This window comes from Syzygium oleosum, unplaced genomic scaffold (assembly GCF_021117445.2).
Source record: "Syzygium oleosum isolate NSW1041296 unplaced genomic scaffold, Sole_v2.1 Sole_v2.14, whole genome shotgun sequence".
Taxonomy (NCBI): Eukaryota; Viridiplantae; Streptophyta; class Magnoliopsida; order Myrtales; family Myrtaceae; genus Syzygium; species Syzygium oleosum.
The window spans coordinates 7,971,847-7,997,541 of NW_026607498.1; the positions used below are offsets into that span (position 1 = coordinate 7,971,847).

A 25,695-nucleotide genomic window follows, 5' to 3' on the forward strand; every position below is an offset into this window, starting at 1 on the left:
GTCGAAATTCCAATTTTTGGCCATAACGACTCCTGGTATGCGTGACCAACCAAAAATGGCGTCGGCCTCGAAAAATAACCTCATTTGGCCTCGAAAAGCAACGCTGGCGTCCCGAGGGGCAAAATCGTAATTTTTCACCCCCGGACCGAAATTCCAATTTTTACTTGTACTAACTCCAAACGTGTGTGGCCAGCGTAATATGACGTCAGATTCCCAAAAATAGTCTCTTAAGCCTTCGAAAATCGACATCAAAATCCGGGCCCAATTTCGTGATCAAAACTCGCTCGAGTTTCAATTTCAGGGTCTCTGGCTAACGGGCGGCTGTTTAGGACATACGCGTATCGACCTAGGGTTATTCGAATTACGACGGTCCCGATCATTGAGAGAATGAGAAATTATCATTAGTTCCAAAGGTCATGATCGTTCGGTTCAGGTTCAGGACTGGTTGGCCACGTGCACTTTCGGTCTTGCAAAATCACCCTGCGATCCGATTGTACATCGTTGGCCTTGGCCAAACCAAATCCATCACCTTTCCTAAGATCGACCCACGTTGGCTGAAAATATTCACTCATCGTATGTCACGCCTCGAACCCCATCGAGCTCGCGACATCCCGCTCTGGTCGAAATATTGCAATGTCCCAGGAACGCCGCCGACCCAACCCAAACATCAGAGTTAAATCGCGGCAGAAGCAATCAAAAATCCCGGACAATAAAATTGGAGAACACCAAGAAGGAACAAATCGACAAACCACCAAGCATATATTACACTTCCAAATATTTACATCATCCGCCAATACAAACCACAAAATAATTTATAAGCACACCGAACTATAAACTCCAAACCACCAAATTATTAAGATCGGCTCTCTAGGTCAGCACTATCCAAAAATGGGGCGCATCCTCCTCCCAGAACTATCCCCTACGCCCTCTCGAAGGCGTCCACTCTGACTCACTGTCCTCGGCATCACCACTTGAATCCTCCGCAGCTGTCTGCTCACCCGACGACTCCGAGTCGACCTCAACCTCGACATTCAGGCGGGGCTCTGAAATGGTTTGGTTGAAACAACCATGAGATCACATCTCAATAAGTCACAACCTAAGCCCCACCTAGGCTATCACGTAATTCCAGACACATCCAAACGCGCAACCAAACAACCACACAACCAGCAATCAAACATTCACACATACCTGGACTCTCTGCATACGCACCATGCCCGTTAGCCCACAATCCCAACATACAATTCTTGCACACATGCCATCACACACTTTCCACATATCAATACACACGCCAATCATACCACAAAGAGGTACATCACGGCCCCGCGCGCGTGCCTCGATTATAAAGCAAAACCTACTTGGGCACGTCCCATACCATGCCTAGCTGATTTTACCCCATAATCGCGCACTGCATTACGCGATACAAACACACTCGCACACCAACTCACACCACGCGTCACTTTCTCAAACCTCGCACCTCAAGCCAATTCCCGCTCATTCTCAACCTTTCCACCACTACCGCGCCCGCGTAAAACGCATCAGGCCAACGGTCTTCTGACCTCGTCAGGCATCGACACCCCGTCGGGCCGGGCATCGTCACCTCGTCAGGGACGGTATCGTCCCGCGTAAACGAACACGCCTCAGGACGGAATCCTACACACACTTTCGTTCTACCGCGCCCGCGTAAAACGCATCAGGCCAACGGTCTTCTGACCACGTCAGGCATCGTCACCCCGTCGGGCCGGGCATCGTCACCTCATCAGGGACGGCATCGTCCCGCGTAAACGTACACGCCTCAGGACGGACCTCACCCCGCGTAAACGTACACGCCTCAGGGTCTCACTTTTCAAACCAATCCTACATTCCAGTACCTTCGTTCCACTCAAACCACATTTGTCACACGGCCACACCTACACACTGCCAAACACGCACACCTCACACACATTTCACAATTTCACATTCTCGTCACACGAACACGCCACCCAATCACACATTCTTGGCACGCGAATACAATACGCGAATGCACTATCACACCACCACATCTCACGGCCAAGCACACACTGCATATCACCAATCCACATTCAGCCCAAGCATAATCCAAATCAGCCCACGATCACAAATCACACAACCACGTACACAATTCAATTCATAGCATAATTCCCACTGATCGATTGCACAATTCAACCCCAATCCAGTCACAACATCACGGTCCTACCCAAGCTTTCTATACCTCAAATTTTCGTCGCCAAATCAGTCCACAACCACCAAATAACCAGTCTCTCAATTCAGCCCCAAACAGCCCCTAAAACAGTCACAAAATCCCCTAAACCGAACCCTAAATAGTGACCGGAATCCCATCAAAATAAATAGTAAACGAACTCCAAAAATTCTAAATTTTGGATATGTCGCAAAACACATCCCGATAAACATTTCTCATGAGAACACGAAATCCGGTTCAATTTACAACCATGCCTTTTTGTCCCTCAAAATCAGACCAAAATCAGTTCGCTCTAACAGACTATTTTGTCCTCAAAATACATTTATTTCAACACCCAAATCACCTTGAAAATATTTGAAATTTTTATATGTTATAGCCACAAATGTCCCCAACAGGTTTTGTGAAGGAAGTGTTTCGAGAATAGGCCTGGAAAAATTTATAAAAATTCGAACAGACCCGAAGGTCGACTGAACAGTAAATCGGGCAGTTTTATTTCGGTCCAAAGATGGACTTCCGAATGGCATCAAATGATTTCCAAAAATTCCCAAATTAATATATGTTATACTTCAAAATGTTGGAAACAACTTTCATGAAGAAAACTTCCTCAAATTCGACCCTCAAAATTTTCTACAAAAATAGCAAACCGGGTGGGTACAGTAACCGCGAATCCGCGATTCACCCCGAACCTCACGGATTCAAGCCCGAATCGATTTCTACCGAATTCCAACAGCCAAAACTCATTTCCCGACGTCTAATCCAACCCGCAACAACCACTAACAGTCATACTCAGCCACCAATAGCCATGATTAACCACCAATAATCATGATCAATACCTTAATCACCCTCTAAATCCTCTAAACCATACCCGAACGAGTCCGAAAATACCCGACGTCCTAAATAGGGATTAGATCGCGACTTACCAGACTCTAGACTAACTCGGCTAGAGCGGGAAGGTGGAACGGCTGGCCGGCGTGGCTCCGGCGAAACTCCGGCGAGAGAGAAAATGAAGGAAAATGGAGAGAAAGTGGAGAGAAAAGGTGGGAAAATGGGGAGAAAATTTCTGAAGAGGGTTGGTCTGCACGTGAGAGTGAGTGAGGAGAGAGAGAGATCAGCCAACTTGGTCAAATAATTTAATTAGGGGTGCCATGTGTCAAGCTTAGGTAAAAAGGACTAAAATGCCCCTAATTAAATGGTTCCTAGTCATTCTTATCTAAAAAGAGATGGGCAAAAGGGTCAAATTCATTTCTTAAATCCCGGGAAAAGGATCGAAAATTCAGACTGTTACATCGTATCTCGAGATCGGTGTCCCGTTCACTGTCGAGTCCCTGGTCCACGTACCGTTTCCTAGTTAGCCATACCCCATTGGTTAGTATCCCGAGAGTGATCAGCTCTGGGCGAGACTTACTAAAATGAAATGCGAAATATTGTCAATTTTATTGATCCCGGAATTACGTCGAAATTTGGGCTGTTACAACTCTTCCCCCCTTACAAAAATTTCGTCCTCGAAATTTGTAATCTATCCTTATCTACTCAAATAACTGGGGGTATTGACGTCGCATCGCTTCTTCGCTTTCCCACGTGGCACCTTCTGTTCCGTGGTGCTCCCAGACAACTTTGACCATTGGGATCGTCTTGTTTCTCAGCACACGCTCTTTTCTATCCTCGATCCTGATTGGTCTTTCCACGTACGATACTTTATCGTCCACGTCTATCTCCTCATATCTTAAAACGTGAGTCGGATCTGGTTCATACTTTCTTAACATCGACACGTGGAAAACACTGTGTACCTGGGACAAATTGGGCGGCAAGGCAAGTCGGTAAGCCATATCTCCAATCTTTTCCAAAATCTCAAATGGCTTGACATACCTAGGACTCAGTTTTCCCTTCTTGCCGAATCTAGATAATCCCTTCATAGGCGACACTTTAAGAAACACGTGATCTCCAACCTGAAACTCTAAAGGTCGTTGTCTTCGATCGGCATAACTTTTCTGGCGACTTTACGCCGTTCTGAGTCTGTCTCGAATGACCTCAACTGCCTCAACGGTTTGTTGTATCAACTCTGGACCCGTGGTACTCCGTTCACCCACTTCATTCCAACACACTGGCGTCCTACACGCCCTACCATATAAGGCCTCAAACGGTGCCGTCTGAATACTTTGCTGATAGCTGTTATTGTAGGTAAATTCCACTAAATGCAACTGCTCTTCCCATTTGCCCTAAAATCAATTACACATGCTCTCAACATATCCTCTAGGGCCTGAATTGTCCTTTCTGACTGACCATCCGTCTAAGGATGATAAGCAGTACTAAACTGCAGCTTCGTTCCTAAGGCCAATTGCAAGCTTTTCCAAAAATGCGCTGTAAATCTTGGGTCATGATCCGATGTGATCGTCACTAGTACACCATGCAGACGTACTATCTGTCGTACACATAATTCTGCATACCTTTCCAACTTAAAGTCCTTTTGCACTGCCAGGAAGTGCGCTGACTTAGTCAATCGATCCACTAGCACCCATATCGAATCATGCCCTCTCTGGCTTCGTGGCAAACCCGTCACGAAATCCATCGTGATATGTTCCCATTTCCATTCAGGAATCTCTAACGGTCTTAATAAGCCACCTGGCTTGCAGTGCTGTGCCTTCACTGGTTGGCACGTCAAACACTTGGCCATATTTACTTTCACCCCATTTTTCCGGCAGTGTCACCACAAATCCTAGTACATTTCGTACTGCCCGTGTGAACATCATAATTACTCTCATAGGTCTCAATATGATTTCTTTCTTCCTCCCTACGTCGTTGGACACACCTTTGTGCTACTCGGGTGAACCTTATGCTTATTGCGGAAATTTCCATTCAATTTTTTTTCCTCGAGTTTCGCCTCATCAGGTACACACAATCATTCCTAGAACCTCAAGATTTCTATCCCCGAATATAGGGAAATCCGACTTCCGCTTATCGGTATCCATCTCAACAACTTTTTTGAATCTTGTGATCCACATAATGCCATTCCTTGTTCTGGGCCTAGATTTCCAACTAATCCTCAAGGCGGTCAACAGATTCCACATCCAGTTCACCTCAAATTTAACTTCCAAGTCCCTGAGCCTTCCCAACGAGGTTCATTCCTTGATCACCCCATACGTCCCAATCGACTCACGACTTAGCGTATCTATTACTCATCCAGTCTTTCCATGGCGATACAGGGTGTTGCAATCAATTTTTCGACATGCGTCGGGTAATTCTTTTCACGTGGCCTCAACTGGCACGACACATAATTTGCTACTCTACCGTGTTGCATCAACACACACCCAAGTCTTCTTAATAAAGCGTCACCATAGACCTCGAATCCTCCCTGTTCAGGTTGAATATTCAATACCGGGGCAATTATCAGCCTACGCTTCAGCTCTTGGGAACTCCATTCACAGTAATCATTCCATTCAAACGGATTTCCTTCCCAATCAGTCGTGCCCGTAGCACGGCTATCGACGAGAATCTTCCACAAAACGTCGATAATCGTCAGCCAAATCTAAGACACTGCTAACCTCCGTTATTGGCATCAGTCTTGGCCACTTAGTCATCACCTCGACCTTAGTTGGGTTCACTGTAATTCCATTTCCCTTACATTATATGTCCAAGGAACGTTATTCTATTGAGCCTAAATTCGTACTTGCCATACTTGGCGTGGAGTACGTGTTCTCTCAAGGTTCGCAACTCCTCAGTCAGACTTGCTTCTTGCTTTCAGGCTCCTCGAGTCTCCCAATACATCGTCAACGAAAACCATTACGAACTAATCCCATAATTCTTGGAACACTCAGTTCATTAGGTCCATAAAAGCAGCGAGGCATCCCTTAGACCAATGGGCGTTACTATGAATGCATAATGCCCATACCTCGTCTGTTAAGCAGTCGTAATTACATCCTCTTTTTCACATCCTTAACGGAAAATTTCCAGTCCGTAACACAATCTTAGGAACATTCTCGTTATGAATTCTTTGCCGATGACATCCGTCCATAATTCAACCTCAAAGGACACTAAAGTTCCTTGCAATTAATCGAACAGGCTATCGATCCTCGGTAATGGGTACTCATTCCTTTTTGTCACCTGGTTCAATTGTCGGTAATTTACGTACCATCTCAAAATCCTGTCCTTTTTCCTCATACCAAATACAGGAGCTCCCCATAAAAATATACTAGGGCGAATAAAATTTTTGTCTATGAGGTCTTACATCTGAACTTTCAATTCTTTTGATTTCTAGCAAGGACACTCAATACAATGCCCTCGAAATCAGTTCAACTCCTGGGCAAATCTGCCACGATTCCACTTCTCGTTCTAGTGGCAATCCCAAAATTTCTAAGAAAAGACCTCGAAAGGTTACACACCTCGTTAATTTTTCCGATTTTAGTTCCGTCACGATCGGGTTAACCCCGCCCACTAAGCGTCCTTCTCAACCTTCATCTGACATCTAATCACCTCAAGCAAGGGCATCCAAGGAATCGATATTCCTCCTCGACTTTCCTGAAATCCAAACCTAGGACGTCCATTCAGACAAAACTGGATTACCCTACTATCAGAATTCATTACAGCTTTCTGCCTTACAAATCACTCAGTATCAATTTCCACGACAAAATCGTACATGACCAATACTGCCAAGTCGACACTCCTTTCTATACTATCAATTACTGTCTCACAGTTAAGACACCTCAATGACACCATCACCTTATCATTCGAGGAATCGTCACACCAAACGTGACTCAAGCACAACAGACTCAATCCCATCCAGTTTAACTAGTTGTTCCGACTCCCACTTTCGATGCAAGCCTCAAAACAGCTCGTTTGACGGTTCGGCTTTATGATATCCTTCCTAACCAATGGGACGAATCACCTGTTTCCCCGCCATCTGCCTCTTCCCGAAGCAGTGATTATCCTTAATTTGAGCAAACCACTATCCAGAAGTAGTTGCACTTTCCAACTGATCTCGCTCTATTACTTGAGCTCATTCATACACTTCCCCATCATTCCTGATTTTCCGAACCTTGTCCTGTGAATTCTCAACCAGCCAAGCAGACTCCATTTCATATCATTTCACAGTCATCTGCCCTCGGCGAAGTCACATAAACTCCATCAGTTCCCTTTTCTTGGCACTCTCCGGGAAATATTTTTCCATAGGAACTCTTAACAATCATGGCTCAAATTTGGGCTATACTCATTGCGGATATCTTATCCCTAGTGGAAAGCCATCTATAACTGGCATGATTCTGTAACTGATACACCGCCAAATTTACTTTCTCAATCTCGGTGCACTCCGATGTTTCAAAGGCTTTCTCAAATTCTGCTATCAATCTCGGTGTAGCCTCGGGGTCACCCTTACCATTGAACTTAAGAGAGTTCAACTCGAAAAATTATTCCACAAATCGGTGCACTTGTCTATTGGCCACTACTTGCACTTGGCCTAACTGGTATCATTCCCATTCATAGCAGTAATCACTGCAACCTCAGCAGCCTGGGCAATAACAGCGGCCCCTTTCCCGAGCTTGCAATCCCATAACACGCCCTATCTCCCGTAGGGTATTCATCACATCGTCAAACCTTGGGTCTCTAGCCTCACGAACTCCCTCGCTAGCCTCGTGTTCATGCATGCAAATGTCGTGGACATGTCACGTGCATTTTCCGGCCCACTGGCCCACACTGGCACACTGGCAATCGCCCAATTTATTATTCATTACGACTCGAGTCGACAATATTCACGGCCCGGTGCGTCTAGCCTGCTTCAAAGTGTATGAGGCGCAGCAGCCGATCTGGCCCGAGTGTCTCTAGCCTGCTTCAAAGTGCACGAGGCGCAACACTGATCTCCTTACGAACCAGAGCCTGCTTCAAAGTGCATGAGGATGGTCGTCTTCCGGACGTACCGGGCATCGTCCTGCTTCAAAGTGCATGAGGATGGTATCGACCCGAAGGTCACGACCCGAAGGCCCTTAGGTGATCACACAACCCATTATTATCTGAACCCCGCGTAACATGCATCAAGGTATTTTAGGTGATCACATGCTCATGACAGGCACACAGTCTCACACAATTTCATCACAAGCCTCATTCTCGGCATTCATAATGCGTGCCATGAAATGCAACATGAGCATCCACATAACATAGGCACAGGCACACAGTTCAATCAAAGTCATTCCACAGTGCCTAATTCACAAGCCACGTGCTTACTTGGCCTATTAATACCGTGCGGTCCAATTCCAAATACACAATTCAAGCCATCAATTGGCCAATCACACTCCGCATGATTCAGCCACACAAGCACGCAATATAGTATTTCGCAATTAAACACAATTGATCACCAATCAATCAATAGCCAATCATTCTGGGTAATCCCGGCCATTCAGCTAATAATTCTTGCTGTCCAATATAATCCGGTACATTCCTCAAAAACATGGACAGCCGCTATTTCCTCAATCCGGGCCCAATAATTGTCCATAACAATCCCACTAAATTCCTCGGATTTTATTTCCACTAATCAATCCTCAATCCAGTCTGAAATACACACTGATACTATCTAAGCCAGTCCAAAATGTATCGATAATACCTAAACCAGTCCAGAAAAATGCACTAACAGTCCTAATCCGGGTTTAGGAATTTTACTCACTTAATCCGAGGTCACGACGATGGGGAACGGCGGCCGATCACTGGTGAACAGTGAAACCGGCGGCGAAATTCCTGGCGACGGCGTGAACAGTGACCCCGTACGAACGGGATGAGCAGTAACTTCCGTACGGACTGCTACAGTAACTTTGTACGGAAATTGTACGGACGGGTACGCCCGACGTCGTACGGGGCGAGGCTGGACAGCTGGGTGGTGACGGAACAGCGATCCGAGCTCCGGCGAAGCTCCGGCGGCCCTTTTTGCCGGACGGGAAAGAGAAAAAGAGGGAGAAAGAGAGAGAAAGGAAGAGAGAAAGGGTCGGCCAGGGCAAGGCTGAGGCTGAGGGGGCTGAGGTGGTCCACGGCGGGGTACGGTGGTCGGCGGCGGTGCTCCGGTGGCCGGCGACGAGCTCCGGCGAGCCAAACAAGAGAGGAAAAAGAGAGAAAATGGAGGAGAAAGAGCTGGTGGGGGCTGTTCTGGGTGGTTCTGCCGAATGGGGGAGCTGAGGAGAGAGAGAGAGAGTTTAATTCTGGTCAAACATTATAGACTAGGGGCGCCAAGTGTCGCCCATCCGCAAAAATGACTAAAATGCCCCTAATCCAATGGTTCCTATGCATTCTTATCCAAAAAGGGAGGGGTAAAATGGTCAATAGCCCCCAATAATGCAGCTGATAATTATCCATAATTATCCCAAAAAAATTCGGACCAAAAATTAGCCCAGGGGCAAAATCGTCATTTTTCCGGTCCCGGGGCGAAATTTCAATTTTCGCACGTACCAACCCTCCATGAGCGTGGCCAACAAAATGTGGCGTCGGAATCGCGAAATTCACTTTCTAAACCCTCGAAAATCGAATGCGAAGTTCCGGGAATAAAATAATATTATTTTTCCAATTTTTGTCGAAATTCCAATTTTTGGCCATAACGACTCCTGGTATGCGTGGCCACCCAAAAATGGTGCCGGCCTCGAAAAATAACCTCATTTGGCCTCGAAAAGCAACGCTGGCGTCCCGAGGGGCAAAATCGTAATTTTTCACCCCCGGACCGAAATTCCAATTTTTACTCGTACTAACTCCAAACATGTGTGGCCAGCGTAATATGACGTCAGATTCCCAAAAATAGTCTCTTAAGCCTTCGAAAATCGACATCAAAATCCGAGCCCAATTTCGTGATCAAACTCGCTCGAGTTTCAATTTCGAGTCTCGGCTAACGGGCGGTCATTTAGGACATACGCGTATCGACCTAGGGTTATTCGAATTACGACGGTCCCGATCATTGAGAGAATGAGAAATTATCATTAGTTCCAAAGGTTACGATCGTTCGGTTCAGGTTCAGGACTGGTTGGCCACGTGCACTTTCGGTCTTGCAGAATCACCTGCGATCCGATTGTACATCGTTGGCCTTGGCCAAACCAAATCCATCACCTTTCCTAAGATCGACCCACGTTGGCCCAAAATATTCACTCATCGTATCTCGAGATCGGTGTCCCGTTCACTGTCGAGTCCCTGATCCACGTACCGTTTCCTAGTTAGCCATACCCCATTGGTTAGTATCCCGAGAGTGATCAGCTCTGGGCGAGACTTACTAAAATGAAATGCGAAATATTGTCAATTTTATTGATCCCGGAATTACGTCGAAATTCGGGCTGTTACAACCACCATACACTGCAGCAGATCCAAAACAATCTGCTCCAGCTCTCTTGCGTAACTCGATGTCATATTAAGCTGCAGGGAAGGAATTTCCTTCGAAGATGCAGATTCCTGCGCTTTTGAAAATATACAAACCCGCTCTTAATCTGCCACTCGGGATGCTCCTGCAGTCCAACAGACAACATATGTAATTGTTCAGGCTCCACAATATAGCTTTTACATGGATAAATTCTTCCACGTACTATGAAGCACTTTTTCAAGCACGAGGCTTCATTACCAAGCATACCTTGCCAAGTTTGAACTCAGCAGAGTGACAGCAAGGGCCAAATGACACATCGATGTGGTAAGCGTTAGTTTAACATCAGTCTGTGATTCCAAAAGAAGATAAACAATCATCATAGTTGAAGAGGACATAGATTAGCAACTTGATAAAAGAGATTTTATGAGACCCCTTCGAATGTCTGAACTGATGCTGGAGCGGATATCATCTTTTTGACTTAATTAGTCAATCGAGAATACAATTCCAGGCAGAGAAAGCCAAAATCCTCTCATAATGTTTACCTCCTCGATATACACCGCAAGTTCTCAGTCGCAGGAGAGCATCAGCAATTGCCGCGCGTCACCAATTGGCATAATCATATTGCTTTCTTGCTACATCCAGCAATTTCATCGCTGTTGTTCAAATGGAAAGAGTAATGTAAGCACACATAAAAGAATCTTTTAAGTATATCCTGTAGCCTTACAAGAAGGAGAGTAGGATACTGATGATAACAAAAAAAAAACGTAGAGAGACTGGGATGTGCACAATAATGCAATGTTGTATTCCTCGTCATTATGTGTCTATATACAAAGAAATAGATTGCACAACCGATTTATGTTACCCCCAGTTTCTACTCACATGCGCATTTCGTCAAACATCTGACCAGCACTATGGAAATGATCGAATCTTCTCTCCTCTCCTCGCCAAAACAAGCTGCTTTCACGATGGCGTCTTCAACATCAGCTGTCTTCTGGAGAAGCATCGCATTGAATTCGCTCCACCTCCCCAGCGAGAACTTTGCAATCTTCCACGAGCAAAGTCGCGACGCATCTCGACGGCGAGCGAAACAAACAGATTTCCCCACTGAAGTCCTCAAGCCCACCCCCTGACAACCCACGAGACAGCTGAGGCCACCCCTGACCACCCACATCAATATCTCTCTATCTCACTTCCTCTTATGAAACTCATCCCACATTTCTTGAGAACTGTCGTAGGTGTGGACTCCTTCAGGAACCGCCGCCTTCAATTTGGGACAGTAGCCGATCCCTAATCGAGAAAGATGAGGCATGGCTCCTTCAGCCACCCGCAACTCCTCCAAATCCTCCATATAATAAAGAACTAAATGCTTGAGTTGAGGAAAGCCTCCTGTAGAGCAAACCATTTCCTTTCCGTCAAAAGCCCAAGTCCCCAGCACGAGAACAACCAAGTGATGCAATCTCTCCAATATTGGCATCGGATCTTCTTCCAGTCTAGAGTGTAATAAGACCAGCCTCCTCAGTTGTTGTGGTAGATTCTTATGTTCCGGTAACTTCTCTATTCTTCCTTGTAACCTCAGCTTACAGGAATATGGGTAGCTCGACATTTTACTCAATTCACCTTGAGTGAACAAGCGGCCGAAGAACTTAAAAGATGAGGTTCGAAGATGTTTCAAAGCGAATTTAGCAAGTTGTGGCATTATCTCCAACTCCTCGCATTCATTGACGGTCAGTTTTTGCAAATTAGTCAGTTTGCCTATATCGTTCACATCACAATTAAACGGCTTAAAGTTTCTCAGTGTCCGTAAATTCTTTAAAGTGTCAAATCGCAACTTTGACCACTCTCCATAAAGTTCCCCCTTGAAGTGAAAAACGAAGGGAAGGTGGAGACTCCTCAACCTTCTCATCTTACGCAACACATTTGGCACAATACCACTAGCAGATGAAGCCACACGCAGGTCCAAAAATTCCATACATATAAGGTTCCCTATAGATTGCGACAAGTCATCAAAATAACTTCCCGCTAAACTTAAGAATCTTAAATGGATTAGGTCTCCCACTGATTTAGGTAAATTTCCTCTCATATCATAAAGATTCTCCAGTTTCATAACTCTGAGAAACTTACAGTTGATAAAAATCGGTTGAAATTGCTTCCAAATCCCTTGGACAGATCCGAAGAACATGAAAGTTCGAAGGTGGAGTATAGTCCTTTCTATTGGTTTTACGCTCGAAAACATGTTTCCTTCGGCAATCTTGTGCATATTGAGCGAAAGCCTTCGTATTTTGCAAGTTGACTCGACTTTTATTGCTGTGCTTAGAAAACTCTCTTGCATAGCCTTAAAGACGCATAAGTCTCGCATCACGTCATGAAGGTGGCAAGTTTTGATCTTTCCACTCAAGTTGAATCGTACTTGAACCATCCCCCTGTTAACCAACTCCGTTAAATATTGCTCTGCTATATCTTCCACTTGAATTTCTCTCTCTTCGTCATATGGATTCAGCGACACAAAGCCTTCAGCAATCCACATGTAAAGAACCTTTGTTGCGGGAATTTCTGCATCCTCCGGAAAGCTACCCAAATATAGGAAGCATGGCTTTAGATGCCATGGTAGATCGTCATAGCTTAAGGCCAACACTTTTGACACATCACTCTTATCGCTAAAATACAAATTGATCTTTTTGTAAACCGTGTCCCACTTGTTGACCGCCAGAAGTCCACCAAGCACAATGATAGCTAGAGGTAATCCTCCACACTTCTTAAGGAGTTCATCTCCTAACCTCTTCATGTCTTCAGTGATTACTGCACAGTATCAAGCAATAAATTGTAACTTAGCAGTCATAGGAAGATGCAACTGTCATAAGAAGATAATTTCAAGTACGAATATATGCTTTTAGATATATAAGTAAGATTGTACAGTTCTTTATATTCCATGGTTCATTTATGCTTTTGTAAGGGGAAAGAATATAGGGACCACAACAAAGCTCCTATATATGCCTCCATCTACGCCTGGAAGATCAAGAACCCTAAATTTACAAATGAAATGTATCTTCTTTGTTATACGTGGCTTGAATTGAGTGATTCAAGCAAATGTATAACAACAATAATCCTACTTGATGAAGAAAAACGAAAGCAATCCGGGGATAACTCAAATGTGCTAATAATCTCTCGTGACTTGAGTGTGCTACTAATCTCATTCGCAAATTCTAGTGAAATCTTCATGTTGCCCCTCTCCTTTGTTGCATGAAGATTCACGATTTTCCTAACAATCTCAATTCTTATTGTTAAGCCAACTATTCACAAATGCAAAAAGGTGGACATGAGATGAAGCCTATGGAAGAAGTAACATAGCTAGGCTTCACATTATTTCATTAATCTTATCAAAATCGCTTATTTTCTGGTCCATATAAAAGCCACTTCGATATTTATTCGGAGGAAAGGAGGAGCAAAGTTTTGGATGTTGGTATAGAGGTACAATGGTTAGCCGTTAAGAAACAAAAGGGGCATTTGTTTACCCAAAATTTGAAATTATGGTGCCTAATACTTGTATCTATTATTGGAACTCCAATGTAACTGTTGATTCATAAATTGCTAAAGCTTCCAAAGGGCCAAACTGAGCAATGAAGTACCTGGTATTTGTCCCTCCATCTCTGATTGTCTTGTGATACCTTCTACAGCTTGGCCCGTAGCAATACCTTGACCAACTCCAGGTCCAATAGAAGAAAGTTCAATAGCTAATCGTGCAATAATAACAAGGGGGCCATAAATCAAAATCAAACAGACAATATAATCTCTTGAACTATATGCGAGGATAATAACCTTAGAGAAGCCTTACTTTTCGTTTTAGGAAACACCCTCTTCATCAGCAGCTCCCGACTCTCCTGGTTTGATAAGCACGGAGGTTCATGGAGAAAACCATGAGGATCAATATACTCCACTATTTCTTTATTGTGAGTCGTTATCAATAACTTGCTTCTCTTGTTCTCGACCGGGAACACGGCTCAAATACCGTCCCAATCCTCTTTGGTCCAAATATCGTCAAGAACCACGATACATCTCTTCTCTTGTTGGATCTTGTATAAAGTTTCAAACAATTCGTCATCTGTCATTTGCATAACCTTCTCTCTTTGATCTGGGACTAACTTAACAAGAATTCCCACCAAGATTTCTTTCGTATGGTATTCTTGAGATACGCAAGCCCATGCGAAACCATCGAAATTGCTCTTCACTCCATCATGAGCGAAGACTTTCTTAGCAAGTGTTGTCTTACCCAAACCACCCATTCCCCATATAGAAATAACTCTGTGCTGTCTTCCATTCTTCAACTCTTTCACTAACACCTCAATACTATCTTCCATCCCAACAACATCCTCCTCGAAATGGGCATAAGTATGCCTTTGCATCGAAGCCGTCGCCCATTCGCGATTGCCCTCATTCGCTAATAGTATGCCATGACCCTGCATACTCGTTCTCAGATTGGAGATCCTGGATTTTAAGCCCTCAATCTTTGTCCCCACCACATGAGCCTGCACCCAAGTGCACTTCGCCACGAAGCAAGCATACGCTTTGATGATGTTTTGTTCCTTCTTTGGTGCTACTCTGAGGATGTATTGCTCGATGACGTCTTCAGCATCATAGGCAATGTCACGGAGTTGGGCGACCCATTCTCCAACAACTTGCTCGCGCTCTTGTCTTGCATCTGCATCCCTCAACATGGCCTGAATCAGCCTCAGCTCCCTTTGCAGGTCCTTGACCTTGCCCCCCACGCCCCACAAGAATTTGGCCTCGTCGATGAGCAGCTTTCCTATTGTCTCCGCCGCGAATGAAACAACAGCCTCGGCCATTGGTACTGCGGTACTTGAAAATGATCAGTGGAGCTTATGATGGAGAATGACTTGAGAGTTCACTTTTCATGCGTTAATAAGCTCTGAACATATAGGCCTTCAGGTTGCGGAAGAGAGAAAAGGAATGAGTACTTAGAAAGTTGCGTATTGTATTGATATTCCATATTCTACATCCACCGATGCACGAAAAGCACCCCAAGAAGAAAAGAATGGAGTAAGGGAAAAGTTTACAGGGTATATATTCTCTCTGCAGGTAGAAGAAATGCTTTGTTGCTCCAGTTACGGATGTTCCAAGACATTACCACTGATATGCAAAAAAGTTATCACTCGTGAGTAGGCAAACAATCTGAAGACCGGCATTGATTATATAATCAGTCACATTATCCCGTACAAAATGTATCGAACACACATGTCAGAGTTGTCAGAGTTAGATGTCTAGACCTAAAAAACAAATAATTCCTACCGCTCATATTAATTAATCATTCCGACCAAAAAAAATATATTAATAAATCATCTCCCGCAATGAGTATCACTCTCCCAGCAATTCCTTCGCAGCTCTCGAAATCCCCAAATGCAGCAGCGACCATGGAGGCTCCCACGAGTTGGAACGTCACCTTCACCAAGCACTTCAAGCGGAGAATTTAGTTACCTTCGATTGGGCTCGGACATGATTGGGTTTGATTGGCTTGTCTTTGTCAAAACTGCACTGGCAATCAATTTGTTACCGTCTTTGTCAAAACAAATAATTTTTACTCACTTCAGCATTCTTTTATCGTTAGTGTTAGCTTTCTCGCAATATATGTTTCCTCATCTGACATCGTAAAATATCATCAGACTCAGCCTCTGATTTCAATGAATGTCGCTATACGAGGGGCTTTGCAATTGGCAACTCACAGGTATTTCACAGCTACTTGTCCTATTCTGTTTACAGTAATCGATTCTTTCAGCTCTATTTTGACCCGTCTGTGGCAAGGTTGTGACTCTAAGCATCTTGAAATTCCATTACAACTTAATGAGTTTTGATGTTTGTAGAAACTCTTTGGTCCAAACTACTGGACAAGCTGAATTAAATTAACGGGAGATAGCAACTGCTTGTAGGTCATTTTCAAGCTAGATGCATGAGGACCTGCTTGAATTCTCTAATACATCCCAGTCCAAAATCTAGTTCTTTATTTACCTTGAGGACATTCTTAATTTCACTGAGCTTTGTATGACTAGCATGTACATCTGCTGCAATTAACGTTTGCAGCCTTCTCATGAACAAGCTCACCCCAAATGCTGCAGCAACAATCTTGTTTCTGAAGCATCTCTTTCACGTGGTTCTCCCGGCAATGCTAATGATGAAAGGATGACCCCTGAAGGAGATAGAGATCCATTGAAAGTGAAGGCTGAGTGTCCCAGTTTTGATCTTGGATTTTGAACCATATCCATTGCTCAATCAACTATATTGCTACTGTCAAGAATCGGGATGGAGTGCGCAAGAATCTCGTGCCTATCACACATGAAATCTGTACAGTCGAGCTCTTTTTTTTATGTGGAGTGTTCTAGTGCCAAGTTCATTTGCAGCAGTCTGATCTGAAACGTTTTTAGTTACACGACATAATTAATGTATTTCCAGTGATCTTCAACATACTGAAGTACACTTATGATGCAAAGAAGCTGAGATATGGGTCTATCTGGTTTCCTTTATCCCCTGTTCTTCTTAGTTCTCGTCCAAGAACTTGTATAACTTGCTGTCCTTTCTCGACTTCCACATGCTAAGCAAGGCCTTGAAGAGACGTTTGTTTTTGCTGGAATATAGCTCGATATCAGTTCTTCTGTTCCTCTCAACATGAGTAGACATTGTAGTGGATCTTCGGGGTTCCGATTGGTACTGGATGTTCATGTGGGCATATAAGAGAATCGATCATGAGAGATCATGTCCGCAAGACATGTCCAACAAAAAATAAAGCTTAATAGCTAAGCTGCACTGAAGTTCATTGATGCTTACTCGTCTTTTGGCATTAGAAGGGTTTGGAGATCTATAGACAAGAGAACCCGAACGTGTGAGTTGAAATTGAAATGGGGAGGCGCATTTTTCTGGTAAGAAAAAGTGCGGCTTGCATTAGGAGCTTGTCTGACTACACGACATATGATACCATCATAGGGTCTGAAAACATGACGCAAACGCTAGGTATGGCAATCTAGAGCATTCAAGTCGAGTGTACTGACCTGCTTTTTTTTTGGATGAAGTACTTGCGAATGAAAAGGTGCCGGCTGGGGAGGATTGTGGAAACTGGTTTGCCGAATGCTGTTTCCTGCATCAGGGTTCCACTGTTAGCATCGGGTCTTTTCGAAGCTAGGATGATTAGCACAGATTCCATCAAATGTTACCTGACAAATGATGCAGAAGTCTCTATATTTCTTGGATATATGTCTTCGGAAAGAAAAAAAGTCATTAGTACATCAGTAGTAGCATTTGATTTTCTTCTTTTTGATGGAATAAGTTGAACACATGTAAATGATGAGCTAGATATCAGCTAGTTCTATGACTCAATGAGCTTTTTATCTAATAGACCAATCTTGTTCCGTGCAATTTGCATAGTGGTAGCTAAAACAGAAAAAGAGTCGTACAATGTTCACCAGCGGACATTTCGCCATATACTTCACTTGTCATACAGTATCGCGGATTCTTGCTGACTCCACCGTCTTTAGCTTTTGAAACTGAAAGAAAGTTCTTAAGCACGAGCCAACTCGAAACTTTTGATCATAATAAACCAATGACAAATCTTGTGAAGGGAAGCGTGCCTGGTAAGATATATTGCGTGTGGTGCTTCGGAGTTCTTATCGCTAGTGACTGCTGAGAAAGGCCTCCACGGTCTATGAACATCTCACACATTCTTAGTCTCTAAAGCACAAAAACAGGGTGGAAAATTATATTCGTTATCTGTGATGAATAAGTCGACAGTAAATAAAAAAATAAAAATAAAAAATCGACAGTACGAGAGATAGTTGTTCTCTATGCCATTTTCCATATTAATGTTGAAGCAGGATATGTTCTGCTATTTAGAACATGTTTTGCTCTGCCAATTAGTTTGTTACAATGTAATATAATCCGACACGTCACGGAGTTTATCTAAAGTAATTTCAGATTTTCAAAAACTTAATTCTTCTTGGTAAGTTGCAATTTGTTAGACCCTGCACATGGTAAATCAGAGGGTATGCAATATAGAAGACCTGTCGAACGCAAGAGAATCTGAGCTCAATTGCAGATGCTTCCTCAATCTTGTCATCCAGGAGACAGTTGACCTTATAAGTCATGGAGCCCAAGTGATCCACAGTGTTTATGAAAGCTTTTGTCACATAATCTTTCAATGTGTTCGCCACTCTACAATATTGTCAAGGCCATTTAACAGATGCGCAACAGAAAAAAATGCTCAACCCAGTACACGACAATGAAATGAAAACCTATTTATCTCACATTTGTTTCTGATCATGTCTGTTGTAAGACAATTCAAAATAGTCAGCTGCCGAGTATAACTGCTTCCTAAGATCCTTCAGGTCCTGATTAGTGAAAAAGGTTACAATCAGCATGTAAGACAAAACCAAACCTTTTCACCCCGAAATTTGAACATGATGAAGACTAGATCATGAGGAATTTGATCATCTAACAAGTGAAAAAAAAGTAGAGGAAAGCAACTGGTTCATGAACACAGACAACTATGAAAATGGATAAATGAGATCATAACGGAACACCAATCGAATTTCAAGGTAAACCTAGTAAAAGTAACTAGTAGTTATGTACTGAAGAAAACTTCAGGTGTGCGTGTTTATATAAGTACCTTCAAGCTATCTGAAAAGTTCAAGCTCTGTTTCATGGAGAGCTCATCATAATGTGAAGCTTGCTGAGGAGCGGAAACTGGAGAAGGCAACTGGGAAACATCCATCATACCAAAGTTTAGAGTATCTTCACCTGTTACAATGAAGATGAAGCAATCAGATTCAAATTCACACACTCGTGCACTGACTGTCATTATCCATTTCCAAGACACCGTCTCGTCCTAGTTGTAATTTTCCTTCTAACCGAGAGAACATTTTCCTTCTCTATTATCTTTCACCGTCCTGCCAAATCATGAAAACGTAATTTCTTCTTCTTGATGTTCTTACCCTATTCTTATCTCAACCATTTCCTACCATCAAAGCCGAGGCTAAAATCCTGAGATATTGCAAAACTCAGAGAGTTCTTCGTGTTCTGATGACAACAGTTATTGCCAACGCAAGCAAACTTTTCTTCTTGTTTTGTCAATTCACGGATCACATAGAGCATTGCTAAACCGCAAGTCCAAAAAGAACTAGAGAAAAAATCCCAGTAGGAGAGCAAAAAGCACATGCAACGAATATGACGTTACCTGCTCTTTTCCCTTTCTATCTACAACAACACAGTCCCCAGCGTAGTTTCAGCTCACTAACATTCCTCAGTAAGGAAAAGAAAAGAAACATATCCAAAAGGCCATAACCAGAAATAGTGATCTTCACCTTAGATATTGAGAGGGAGAGAAAGCAGAAAAATCATTTTGCAGAGATGTGTCACCACCAAGTGTCAGAGTGAGGCAGTGATGACTCTTGCTGAAGATGGGCTTTTATAGATAGTTGTTTGTGCAATTTGTGCCTTATGCTTTTGTCACAAGCTTGTTTGAGTGTCTCTGTCGGGGAGAGTAATAATTGGGGTATGATGAAGGCTACATTTTACTAACAAGGACAAGAAAGGCACTGAGTTTTTTGGAAATAAAGTTCTGAAAGCAATGCACACCCAAACAGAAAACTACCAAAGTGAAACATCCGAAAACTTTAGCATCCCAATAATTCTTAGTCACTGTTTTTGCCCGTGAGCCTCTCATGTACGAGCACTTTCTTCTATCTAATAATTTAAACTTTTACATATCGAGCATAAAAGGTAGACTCTTGCCAATCCAATTGCCGCTCCTGTTCATTTGGCTTACGAGTTATATCATCCCTGCGTATCTACACGAGGAGTGACACGTAAGCGAAGATGTTACCAGTTATTCTTATGCAATGATCAAGTGTAATATTTGCTCTTCATCATGGGTAGTACAATCATCTTCATTCAAGATCACTCACCGAAAACAGAAACCTTCTCTTGTGTGAAAGACGTGGTGTCGGTTTGGCATTTGGTACTACAATGTAAGTCAATCCTCTACACAGCCGACATACATCAGCTGTCGGTTGCTGTCAGCTAGAGTCTTTCCATCAATTGAGCCCCACTACATTAAGACAGAATTTTTTTTTAAAAAAAAGGGACATAGTTCATTTAAAATAAAAGATTAACTGGATATTTGACTACATAAAAATCATGTATGGGTGGTGATTTATAACCGTATCGCCATCAAAGTCATTGGGAGTTCCATCTAATTTTCTCGCTGATGATCCAGTTTAATTCTTCAACAAAATTTGTCATACTAGGTGTAAAACTCAAGGATGGGTGATCTCATTCATCGGCCTACCCAGGGTCGATCTATCACATTCCTAACTCAATTTGCACTCGCCGAGCACTTTTTTGTGATTCGATTATGCAAAATGACAGTCATCAGTGGACTCCTTTAGGATGTCAGAAGATGCAGGGCTTAAAGCATTCAATTCAGTAACTGATTGACATTTAATCTAATATAGACCAGCTCTAACTCATGCAGTACGTTTTCTATATACGTCTCAAGGATTCGCTGGTGGTCCACTGTGCATGCAAATCTAACCATAGTGAGGTTTTGCAATACATCGGTGTAAATCCCAGTAGAAGTGAGGTGGCAAAATCTTTGCACTCTTGAACTTTTTGGTAAATACAGTAGTCAAGATACGAGATCGAGCAAGTCTACATGGTAAGATGGGAACAAATCGTGCACTGTCGAGCAGAAGGGCCTACTTGTAAAGAAACAACAAAAATCAACAATTATTTAGAAAATAATGGAATAAAGACGAAAAAGAGCCTAAGAAATTGGAAACATATGAGTGGTTGGGAGTTCCTTCTCAGACGTTTGGTTATTACATCATCATACGATATGATGAGATTTGTCGATGATTGCACATCGAGTGAGTACATTATGACAACCATGATTTAGAAGAGGCGGACCATTGTTGGATACCCACCCACTAAATTCCTCGTCCTTGCTGTTTCCCCGATCCGTTAGAAGTATCAATTAAGCAAATTGATGGTGACTTCCATTGTTCTTGCCCAGTAGGAGGAACATCAGTTATCAGAGACGGTCAACAGCAACTAGCGACCACTTTTATTTTACCATGCAGAGGCTAAATCATGGATCATGAAAGACTCTAAGAAAATGCAAACCCAGAATCATTGATTCTGCTCAGTCCTGAGAGCTTTATCGCAGCAAATGTACCAAGCGAACCACATGTTCACAGAGCTCAAACTGGAGTATAGGAAAAATGGGGAAAAGGAAAATATCTGATATGATTTTCCTATGTCATCTCTTCCGGATACTGACAACCAAGAGTAAGCAAAAGCCATCCGCCGTAGCAATATGACTTTTTCAAACCTACCGAACTAAAATTTGAACTGGACACGAGCAACACTAGTTGGCCTATTCCTACGTCAATGCCTTGCAACTCTTTGAACAATGAAGACAATTGATGTCACCAAGTGTGCATAGATTCGATTCTCCTATAACAGTTAAACCTAATTGTATCTAGGTCTACTCATAGGGTTAGATTGGTTAAGAGGGACGTGTGCATTCTCCGAGCTATCCATCTTCAGTAGGATATTTCCTACTGAACAAATACAAAAACAAATTAACATGGATATGAATACTAACGTGATTGCTGAGATAATTCCAACACAATGATCAAATAAAGTTACAGACTTTAAAAAGAATATCAAGTTTCTCGAAATGGGCAAAAGGGATGATATGCCATTAGCACAAAATAACCAATCTTTTAAGTGTGCAAATGTCAGTGCAAACCACCACGCATGGCAGAAGATCCTAAACAATCCGCTCCAACTCTCTCGCGTAACTCAAAGTCTGATTGATAAGCTGCAGGGAAGGAATTTCCTTCGAAGGTGCAGATTCCTTCGCCTTCTGGAAATATACAAACCCACTCTTAATCTCCCACTCGGGATGTTCCTGCATTCCAACAGATACAGAAATGCTCAGGCTCCACATTACAGCTATTTACATAGATAAATTCTTCAACACAGTAGGACTACTGTTTACTATCTACATCAGCGCTTTCTCAAGCACGAGGTTTCAGTACTGACCCCAACTTACCTAGTTTGACCCCAGCAGAGTGAAAGCAAGGGCCAAATGACACGTAGATGTGGCAAGTGTAAGTTTTATATCTGTCTGTGATCCCAAGATAGGATAAACTACCATAATCGTTGAAAAGGATATAAATTAGCAACTCCATAGAAGAGGTTTTAATGAGACCCTTGGAAGGTCTGGACTGATGCTGGAGAGTATATTATCCTTCTGACTTAATTAGTCAAATTAGAATAGAATTCCAGGTAGAGAAGGCTAAAGTCCTCCCATAATATTTACCTCCCTGATATATTCCGCAAGTTCTTGGTCAGAGGAGAATAGCAACATTTGCCGTGCGTCACTAATTGACAAATAATCATATGCTTTCTCGCTACATCCAGCAATTTCATCTCTGTTGTAAAAAGGGAAAGAATAAAGTAAGCACACATAAGAGAATCTTTAAGTATGACAATCTCACTATTTAACTAAGACCTTGAAATCTAGATGGGTCACACTTCATGTTTCTATTTGTATATTGTGATGGTCGATATTGATTAGTACAGGCCATGAACTTGTGTATTTAATTCAAAGGCAACAGAAAGCCACACAAGTGTATGCTCAATCACCCCATTGCAAATGCCATACATTTCCAACAATACTTTCTGTTGCAAATATATGAAGAGACATATATCTAATTTTACTGATTACTAATCCAGTCTACCCAGTTGAAGCTAACTTCAAATCTTTTGACTGATTTAACATCTTAACAACAAAAAACACGGTAATTACCTGACTGTCTTGGCCAGAAGATCCATAAAATAAACATAAGTCTCATGAGGCACTGTCTGCCTAGCACTCAAAACACGATTGTAGGCCCCTTCCATGAAAGATTGCTCCAACTCAACAGCATGCTTGATGCAAGGATTCTCCAGGGCAGCAGATGAAAGCAATTCAAGTTCGGTATGGAACTCAGCTATTCTGTTCTGCACAAGGAGTCTCAACAGGTTGAGACCTAAAATAGGGTACTCTTGAGGAGATGGTGGAATACGGCCACTGCTCAGCCACAAGAATTCTCAAGTTAGTTCACATAAAAATGATGAGAGTAAAATGTTTAATAAAGCAATAAGGATGGGAAATCTTTCTCATAATCTAGCAACTCAAGTCCAATGCCTTATAGCATCTGCACATGCACGCGCAAATGAGTACGCACAAACAATTTTAAGCAACTCTAGCACAAAATTTTACCCTGCATCTGTATAATAAGGCTTCAGTTGAAAAAAATCTCGCTCAAATGCATCTTGATCTTCCATCTTCACACTTAGAATAACAGCATGCTCGTAAATATCTCCTGCGGAATGACAGAGCATATAGATAAAAATATTGCCACAGGCACCCATCTTACAAGCAACCAACCAGAATGATCAGACCAACTATAAGTTCTCCAAATTATTTCCCAAGAACATTCAATTGATACCTTAAAGGGACACATTATAAAGTGTATGACTCAGCAGAAGACACTTCTCTTCCACTTTTAACACAAAATGTGAATATAGAGAAGGAATTTGCAGTTTCCAGGAAAAAAATTCAGATTTCTCCACTTCCATTTGCATACCACTAAAGCACCATACTAGGCCCACAACAAGGAGAAAAAATCAAACACAATAAAGAGTAAACCTGATCTTACTTGCAAGAGTCAATTCATGGACAGCATTTGGTGTTTCCTCAAACAGCGGAGGAAGACTTTTGAACTCTGTCAGCAAAACCTGTACAATGAACATTTTCTACTTATTGCATACATACAATGACAGATACACGTACAAGAGAGACGGCACAGTTTAAAGTGGGGACCTCAGTCAACACTCTTCTCTACACAACAAATTTGGCAAGCAAACTCTCCATACAGTAACAATTTACAGAGCGAAATCTACAATGATTAGAAATTATATATACGAAGACCTCCAATTTGTTCTCCACTCAAACCTCGTCCTAAATGGGGGCAATCTGTGAGCTTCAAGCATTAACAGAATGCAACTCATGCCAGGGAAGGCCTTCTTGAACTCAACCAGTTCAAAATGTGCACCTCGCATACCGCGAATCGGATTCAGCTCTCCACAGAACAACCGGCAGCACTTCCAGAGTTGATTGGTGATGACAAAAAATCAAAACTTTCGATTCAATCTCGGCATACCCAATCACCAATCTTAAACCTCACAACATCTACGCTCTCATTTACTCCCACATCCGTCCCCGACCCAGCCCACATTCAGGACAAAGCTTAATCTCTACAGCCGAAACTCAGAAGCGCAAGAAGACCAAAGCGAAAACCGGTCACTGCAATACGATCAGGGCCCACAAATTCCATTTCTCTCGGAAACAACCGGAGAGCACCACGACCGCGAACCCAAAATTCTCGAATTCAGCAACGGTACTGAGCCAAAACCGCACAAAGGAGGCCGAAGACGTGCCGGAGAACGGCGATTACCGGGATCGATCGCTCGAAGGGGCCCCAGAACAAGCTAATAAACCAAAAACATTCGGTCGCGGAGCTCGGCTGCGCGCGCTCAGACCGGCATCAAACCAAGCATTCGCCATCGCGAAGCAGCTCAAAGAGGGGAGGGAGGGGGGGCGAGATTAGGGTTCAAACCTTCAGCTGCGAGAGGAGGCTAGTGCAGGCGGAGAAGTCGTTCCTGACGAGGGCGGCCTTGAACCGGCCGAACTGCTGCGACACCTCCGTGAGCTTCGGATCCATGGCTTCTCTTTCTCCTCTCTTCCTTCTCTTCTTCTCTCCTTCGCTCGGTCTTTGCTTGCTGCTTTGTCCTTGAGCAGAGCGTGCTTGCGCTTTGCTTTCCTGACAAGACAAAGGAAGGCAGGGAGGAGGCGGCCGGCGCGTGGGGGGCGCGATTGGGCCGGGCTGGGAAGATTATTATTGGGCCCGAGAGCGTTTGGGCCCGAAGATGGCCGAGATGGGAACGGGCTTGATGGTCGACAGTGTGATTTTCGTTTCCAGGATCCATCTCATTCATCACGGGCTTGGTGGAAGAGAGCATTGTTCAATCTTTGCCAAAATTTGCCAAGACAGGTACGAGCTGAATG

The 25,695-nt window shown here is 43.2% G+C and overlaps 2 protein-coding genes and 2 pseudogenes across 2 annotated transcripts; all 4 read right to left on the reverse strand.

The window, feature by feature from the left end:
• LOC115665246 (protein ABIL2-like) overlaps window positions 1-20,121 on the reverse strand; it is a 33,127-nt pseudogene extending 13,006 nt beyond the window's left edge.
• LOC115663411 (probable disease resistance RPP8-like protein 2) lies at window positions 10,525-15,358 on the reverse strand (annotated as a pseudogene).
• Window positions 16,912-19,755, reverse strand: LOC115665804 (protein ABIL2-like). The gene is made up of 10 exons (XM_056317836.1): window positions 19,747-19,755; window positions 19,180-19,310; window positions 18,819-18,901; window positions 18,575-18,725; window positions 18,146-18,245; window positions 17,972-18,061; window positions 17,732-17,774; window positions 17,570-17,655; window positions 17,349-17,437; window positions 16,912-17,231 (listed from the first exon to the last, which is right to left on the reverse strand). Exons 2-10 carry the CDS (start codon window positions 19,285-19,287, stop codon window positions 17,061-17,063), a joined length of 921 nt encoding a protein of 306 aa, XP_056173811.1. The 5' UTR covers window positions 19,288-19,310; window positions 19,747-19,755; the 3' UTR covers window positions 16,912-17,060.
• Window positions 20,122-22,168: 2,047 nt separating the features above from the next.
• Window positions 22,169-25,429, reverse strand: LOC115688463 (26S proteasome non-ATPase regulatory subunit 8 homolog A). The gene is made up of 6 exons (XM_030614282.2): window positions 25,247-25,429; window positions 24,287-24,365; window positions 23,848-23,950; window positions 23,392-23,655; window positions 22,903-23,014; window positions 22,169-22,488 (listed from the first exon to the last, which is right to left on the reverse strand). The coding sequence occupies exons 1-6, from the start codon at window positions 25,349-25,351 to the stop codon at window positions 22,348-22,350; spliced, it is 804 nt and encodes a 267-aa protein (XP_030470142.1). The 5' UTR covers window positions 25,352-25,429; the 3' UTR covers window positions 22,169-22,347.
• Between the last annotated feature and the right edge of the window lie 266 nt (window positions 25,430-25,695).

Bases quoted from the DNA above. Each gene is read 5' to 3' on its own strand.
- LOC115665804 (XM_056317836.1), bottom strand. From the start codon at position 19,287: ATGATGGATGTTTCCCAGTTGCCTTCTCCAGTTTCCGCTCCTCAGCAA. The intron at 18,902-19,179 runs GTACTTATATAA...TTCACTAATCAG, and splicing joins ACTTTTCAGATAGCTTGAAG to GACCTGAAGGATCTTAGGAA. The intron at 17,232-17,348 runs GTAAGCATCAAT...ATGAACATCCAG, and splicing joins CTTCTAATGCCAAAAGACGA to TACCAATCGGAACCCCGAAG.
- LOC115688463 (XM_030614282.2), bottom strand. From the start codon at position 25,351: ATGGATCCGAAGCTCACGGAGGTGTCGCAGCAGTTCGGCCGGTTCAAG. The intron at 23,656-23,847 runs GTAAAATTTTGT...GTGGCTGAGCAG, and splicing joins CCTTATTATACAGATGCAGG to TGGCCGTATTCCACCATCTC. The intron at 22,489-22,902 runs GTAAATATTATG...GTTGGAATGCAG, and splicing joins TTGCGGAATATATCAGGGAG to GAACATCCCGAGTGGGAGAT.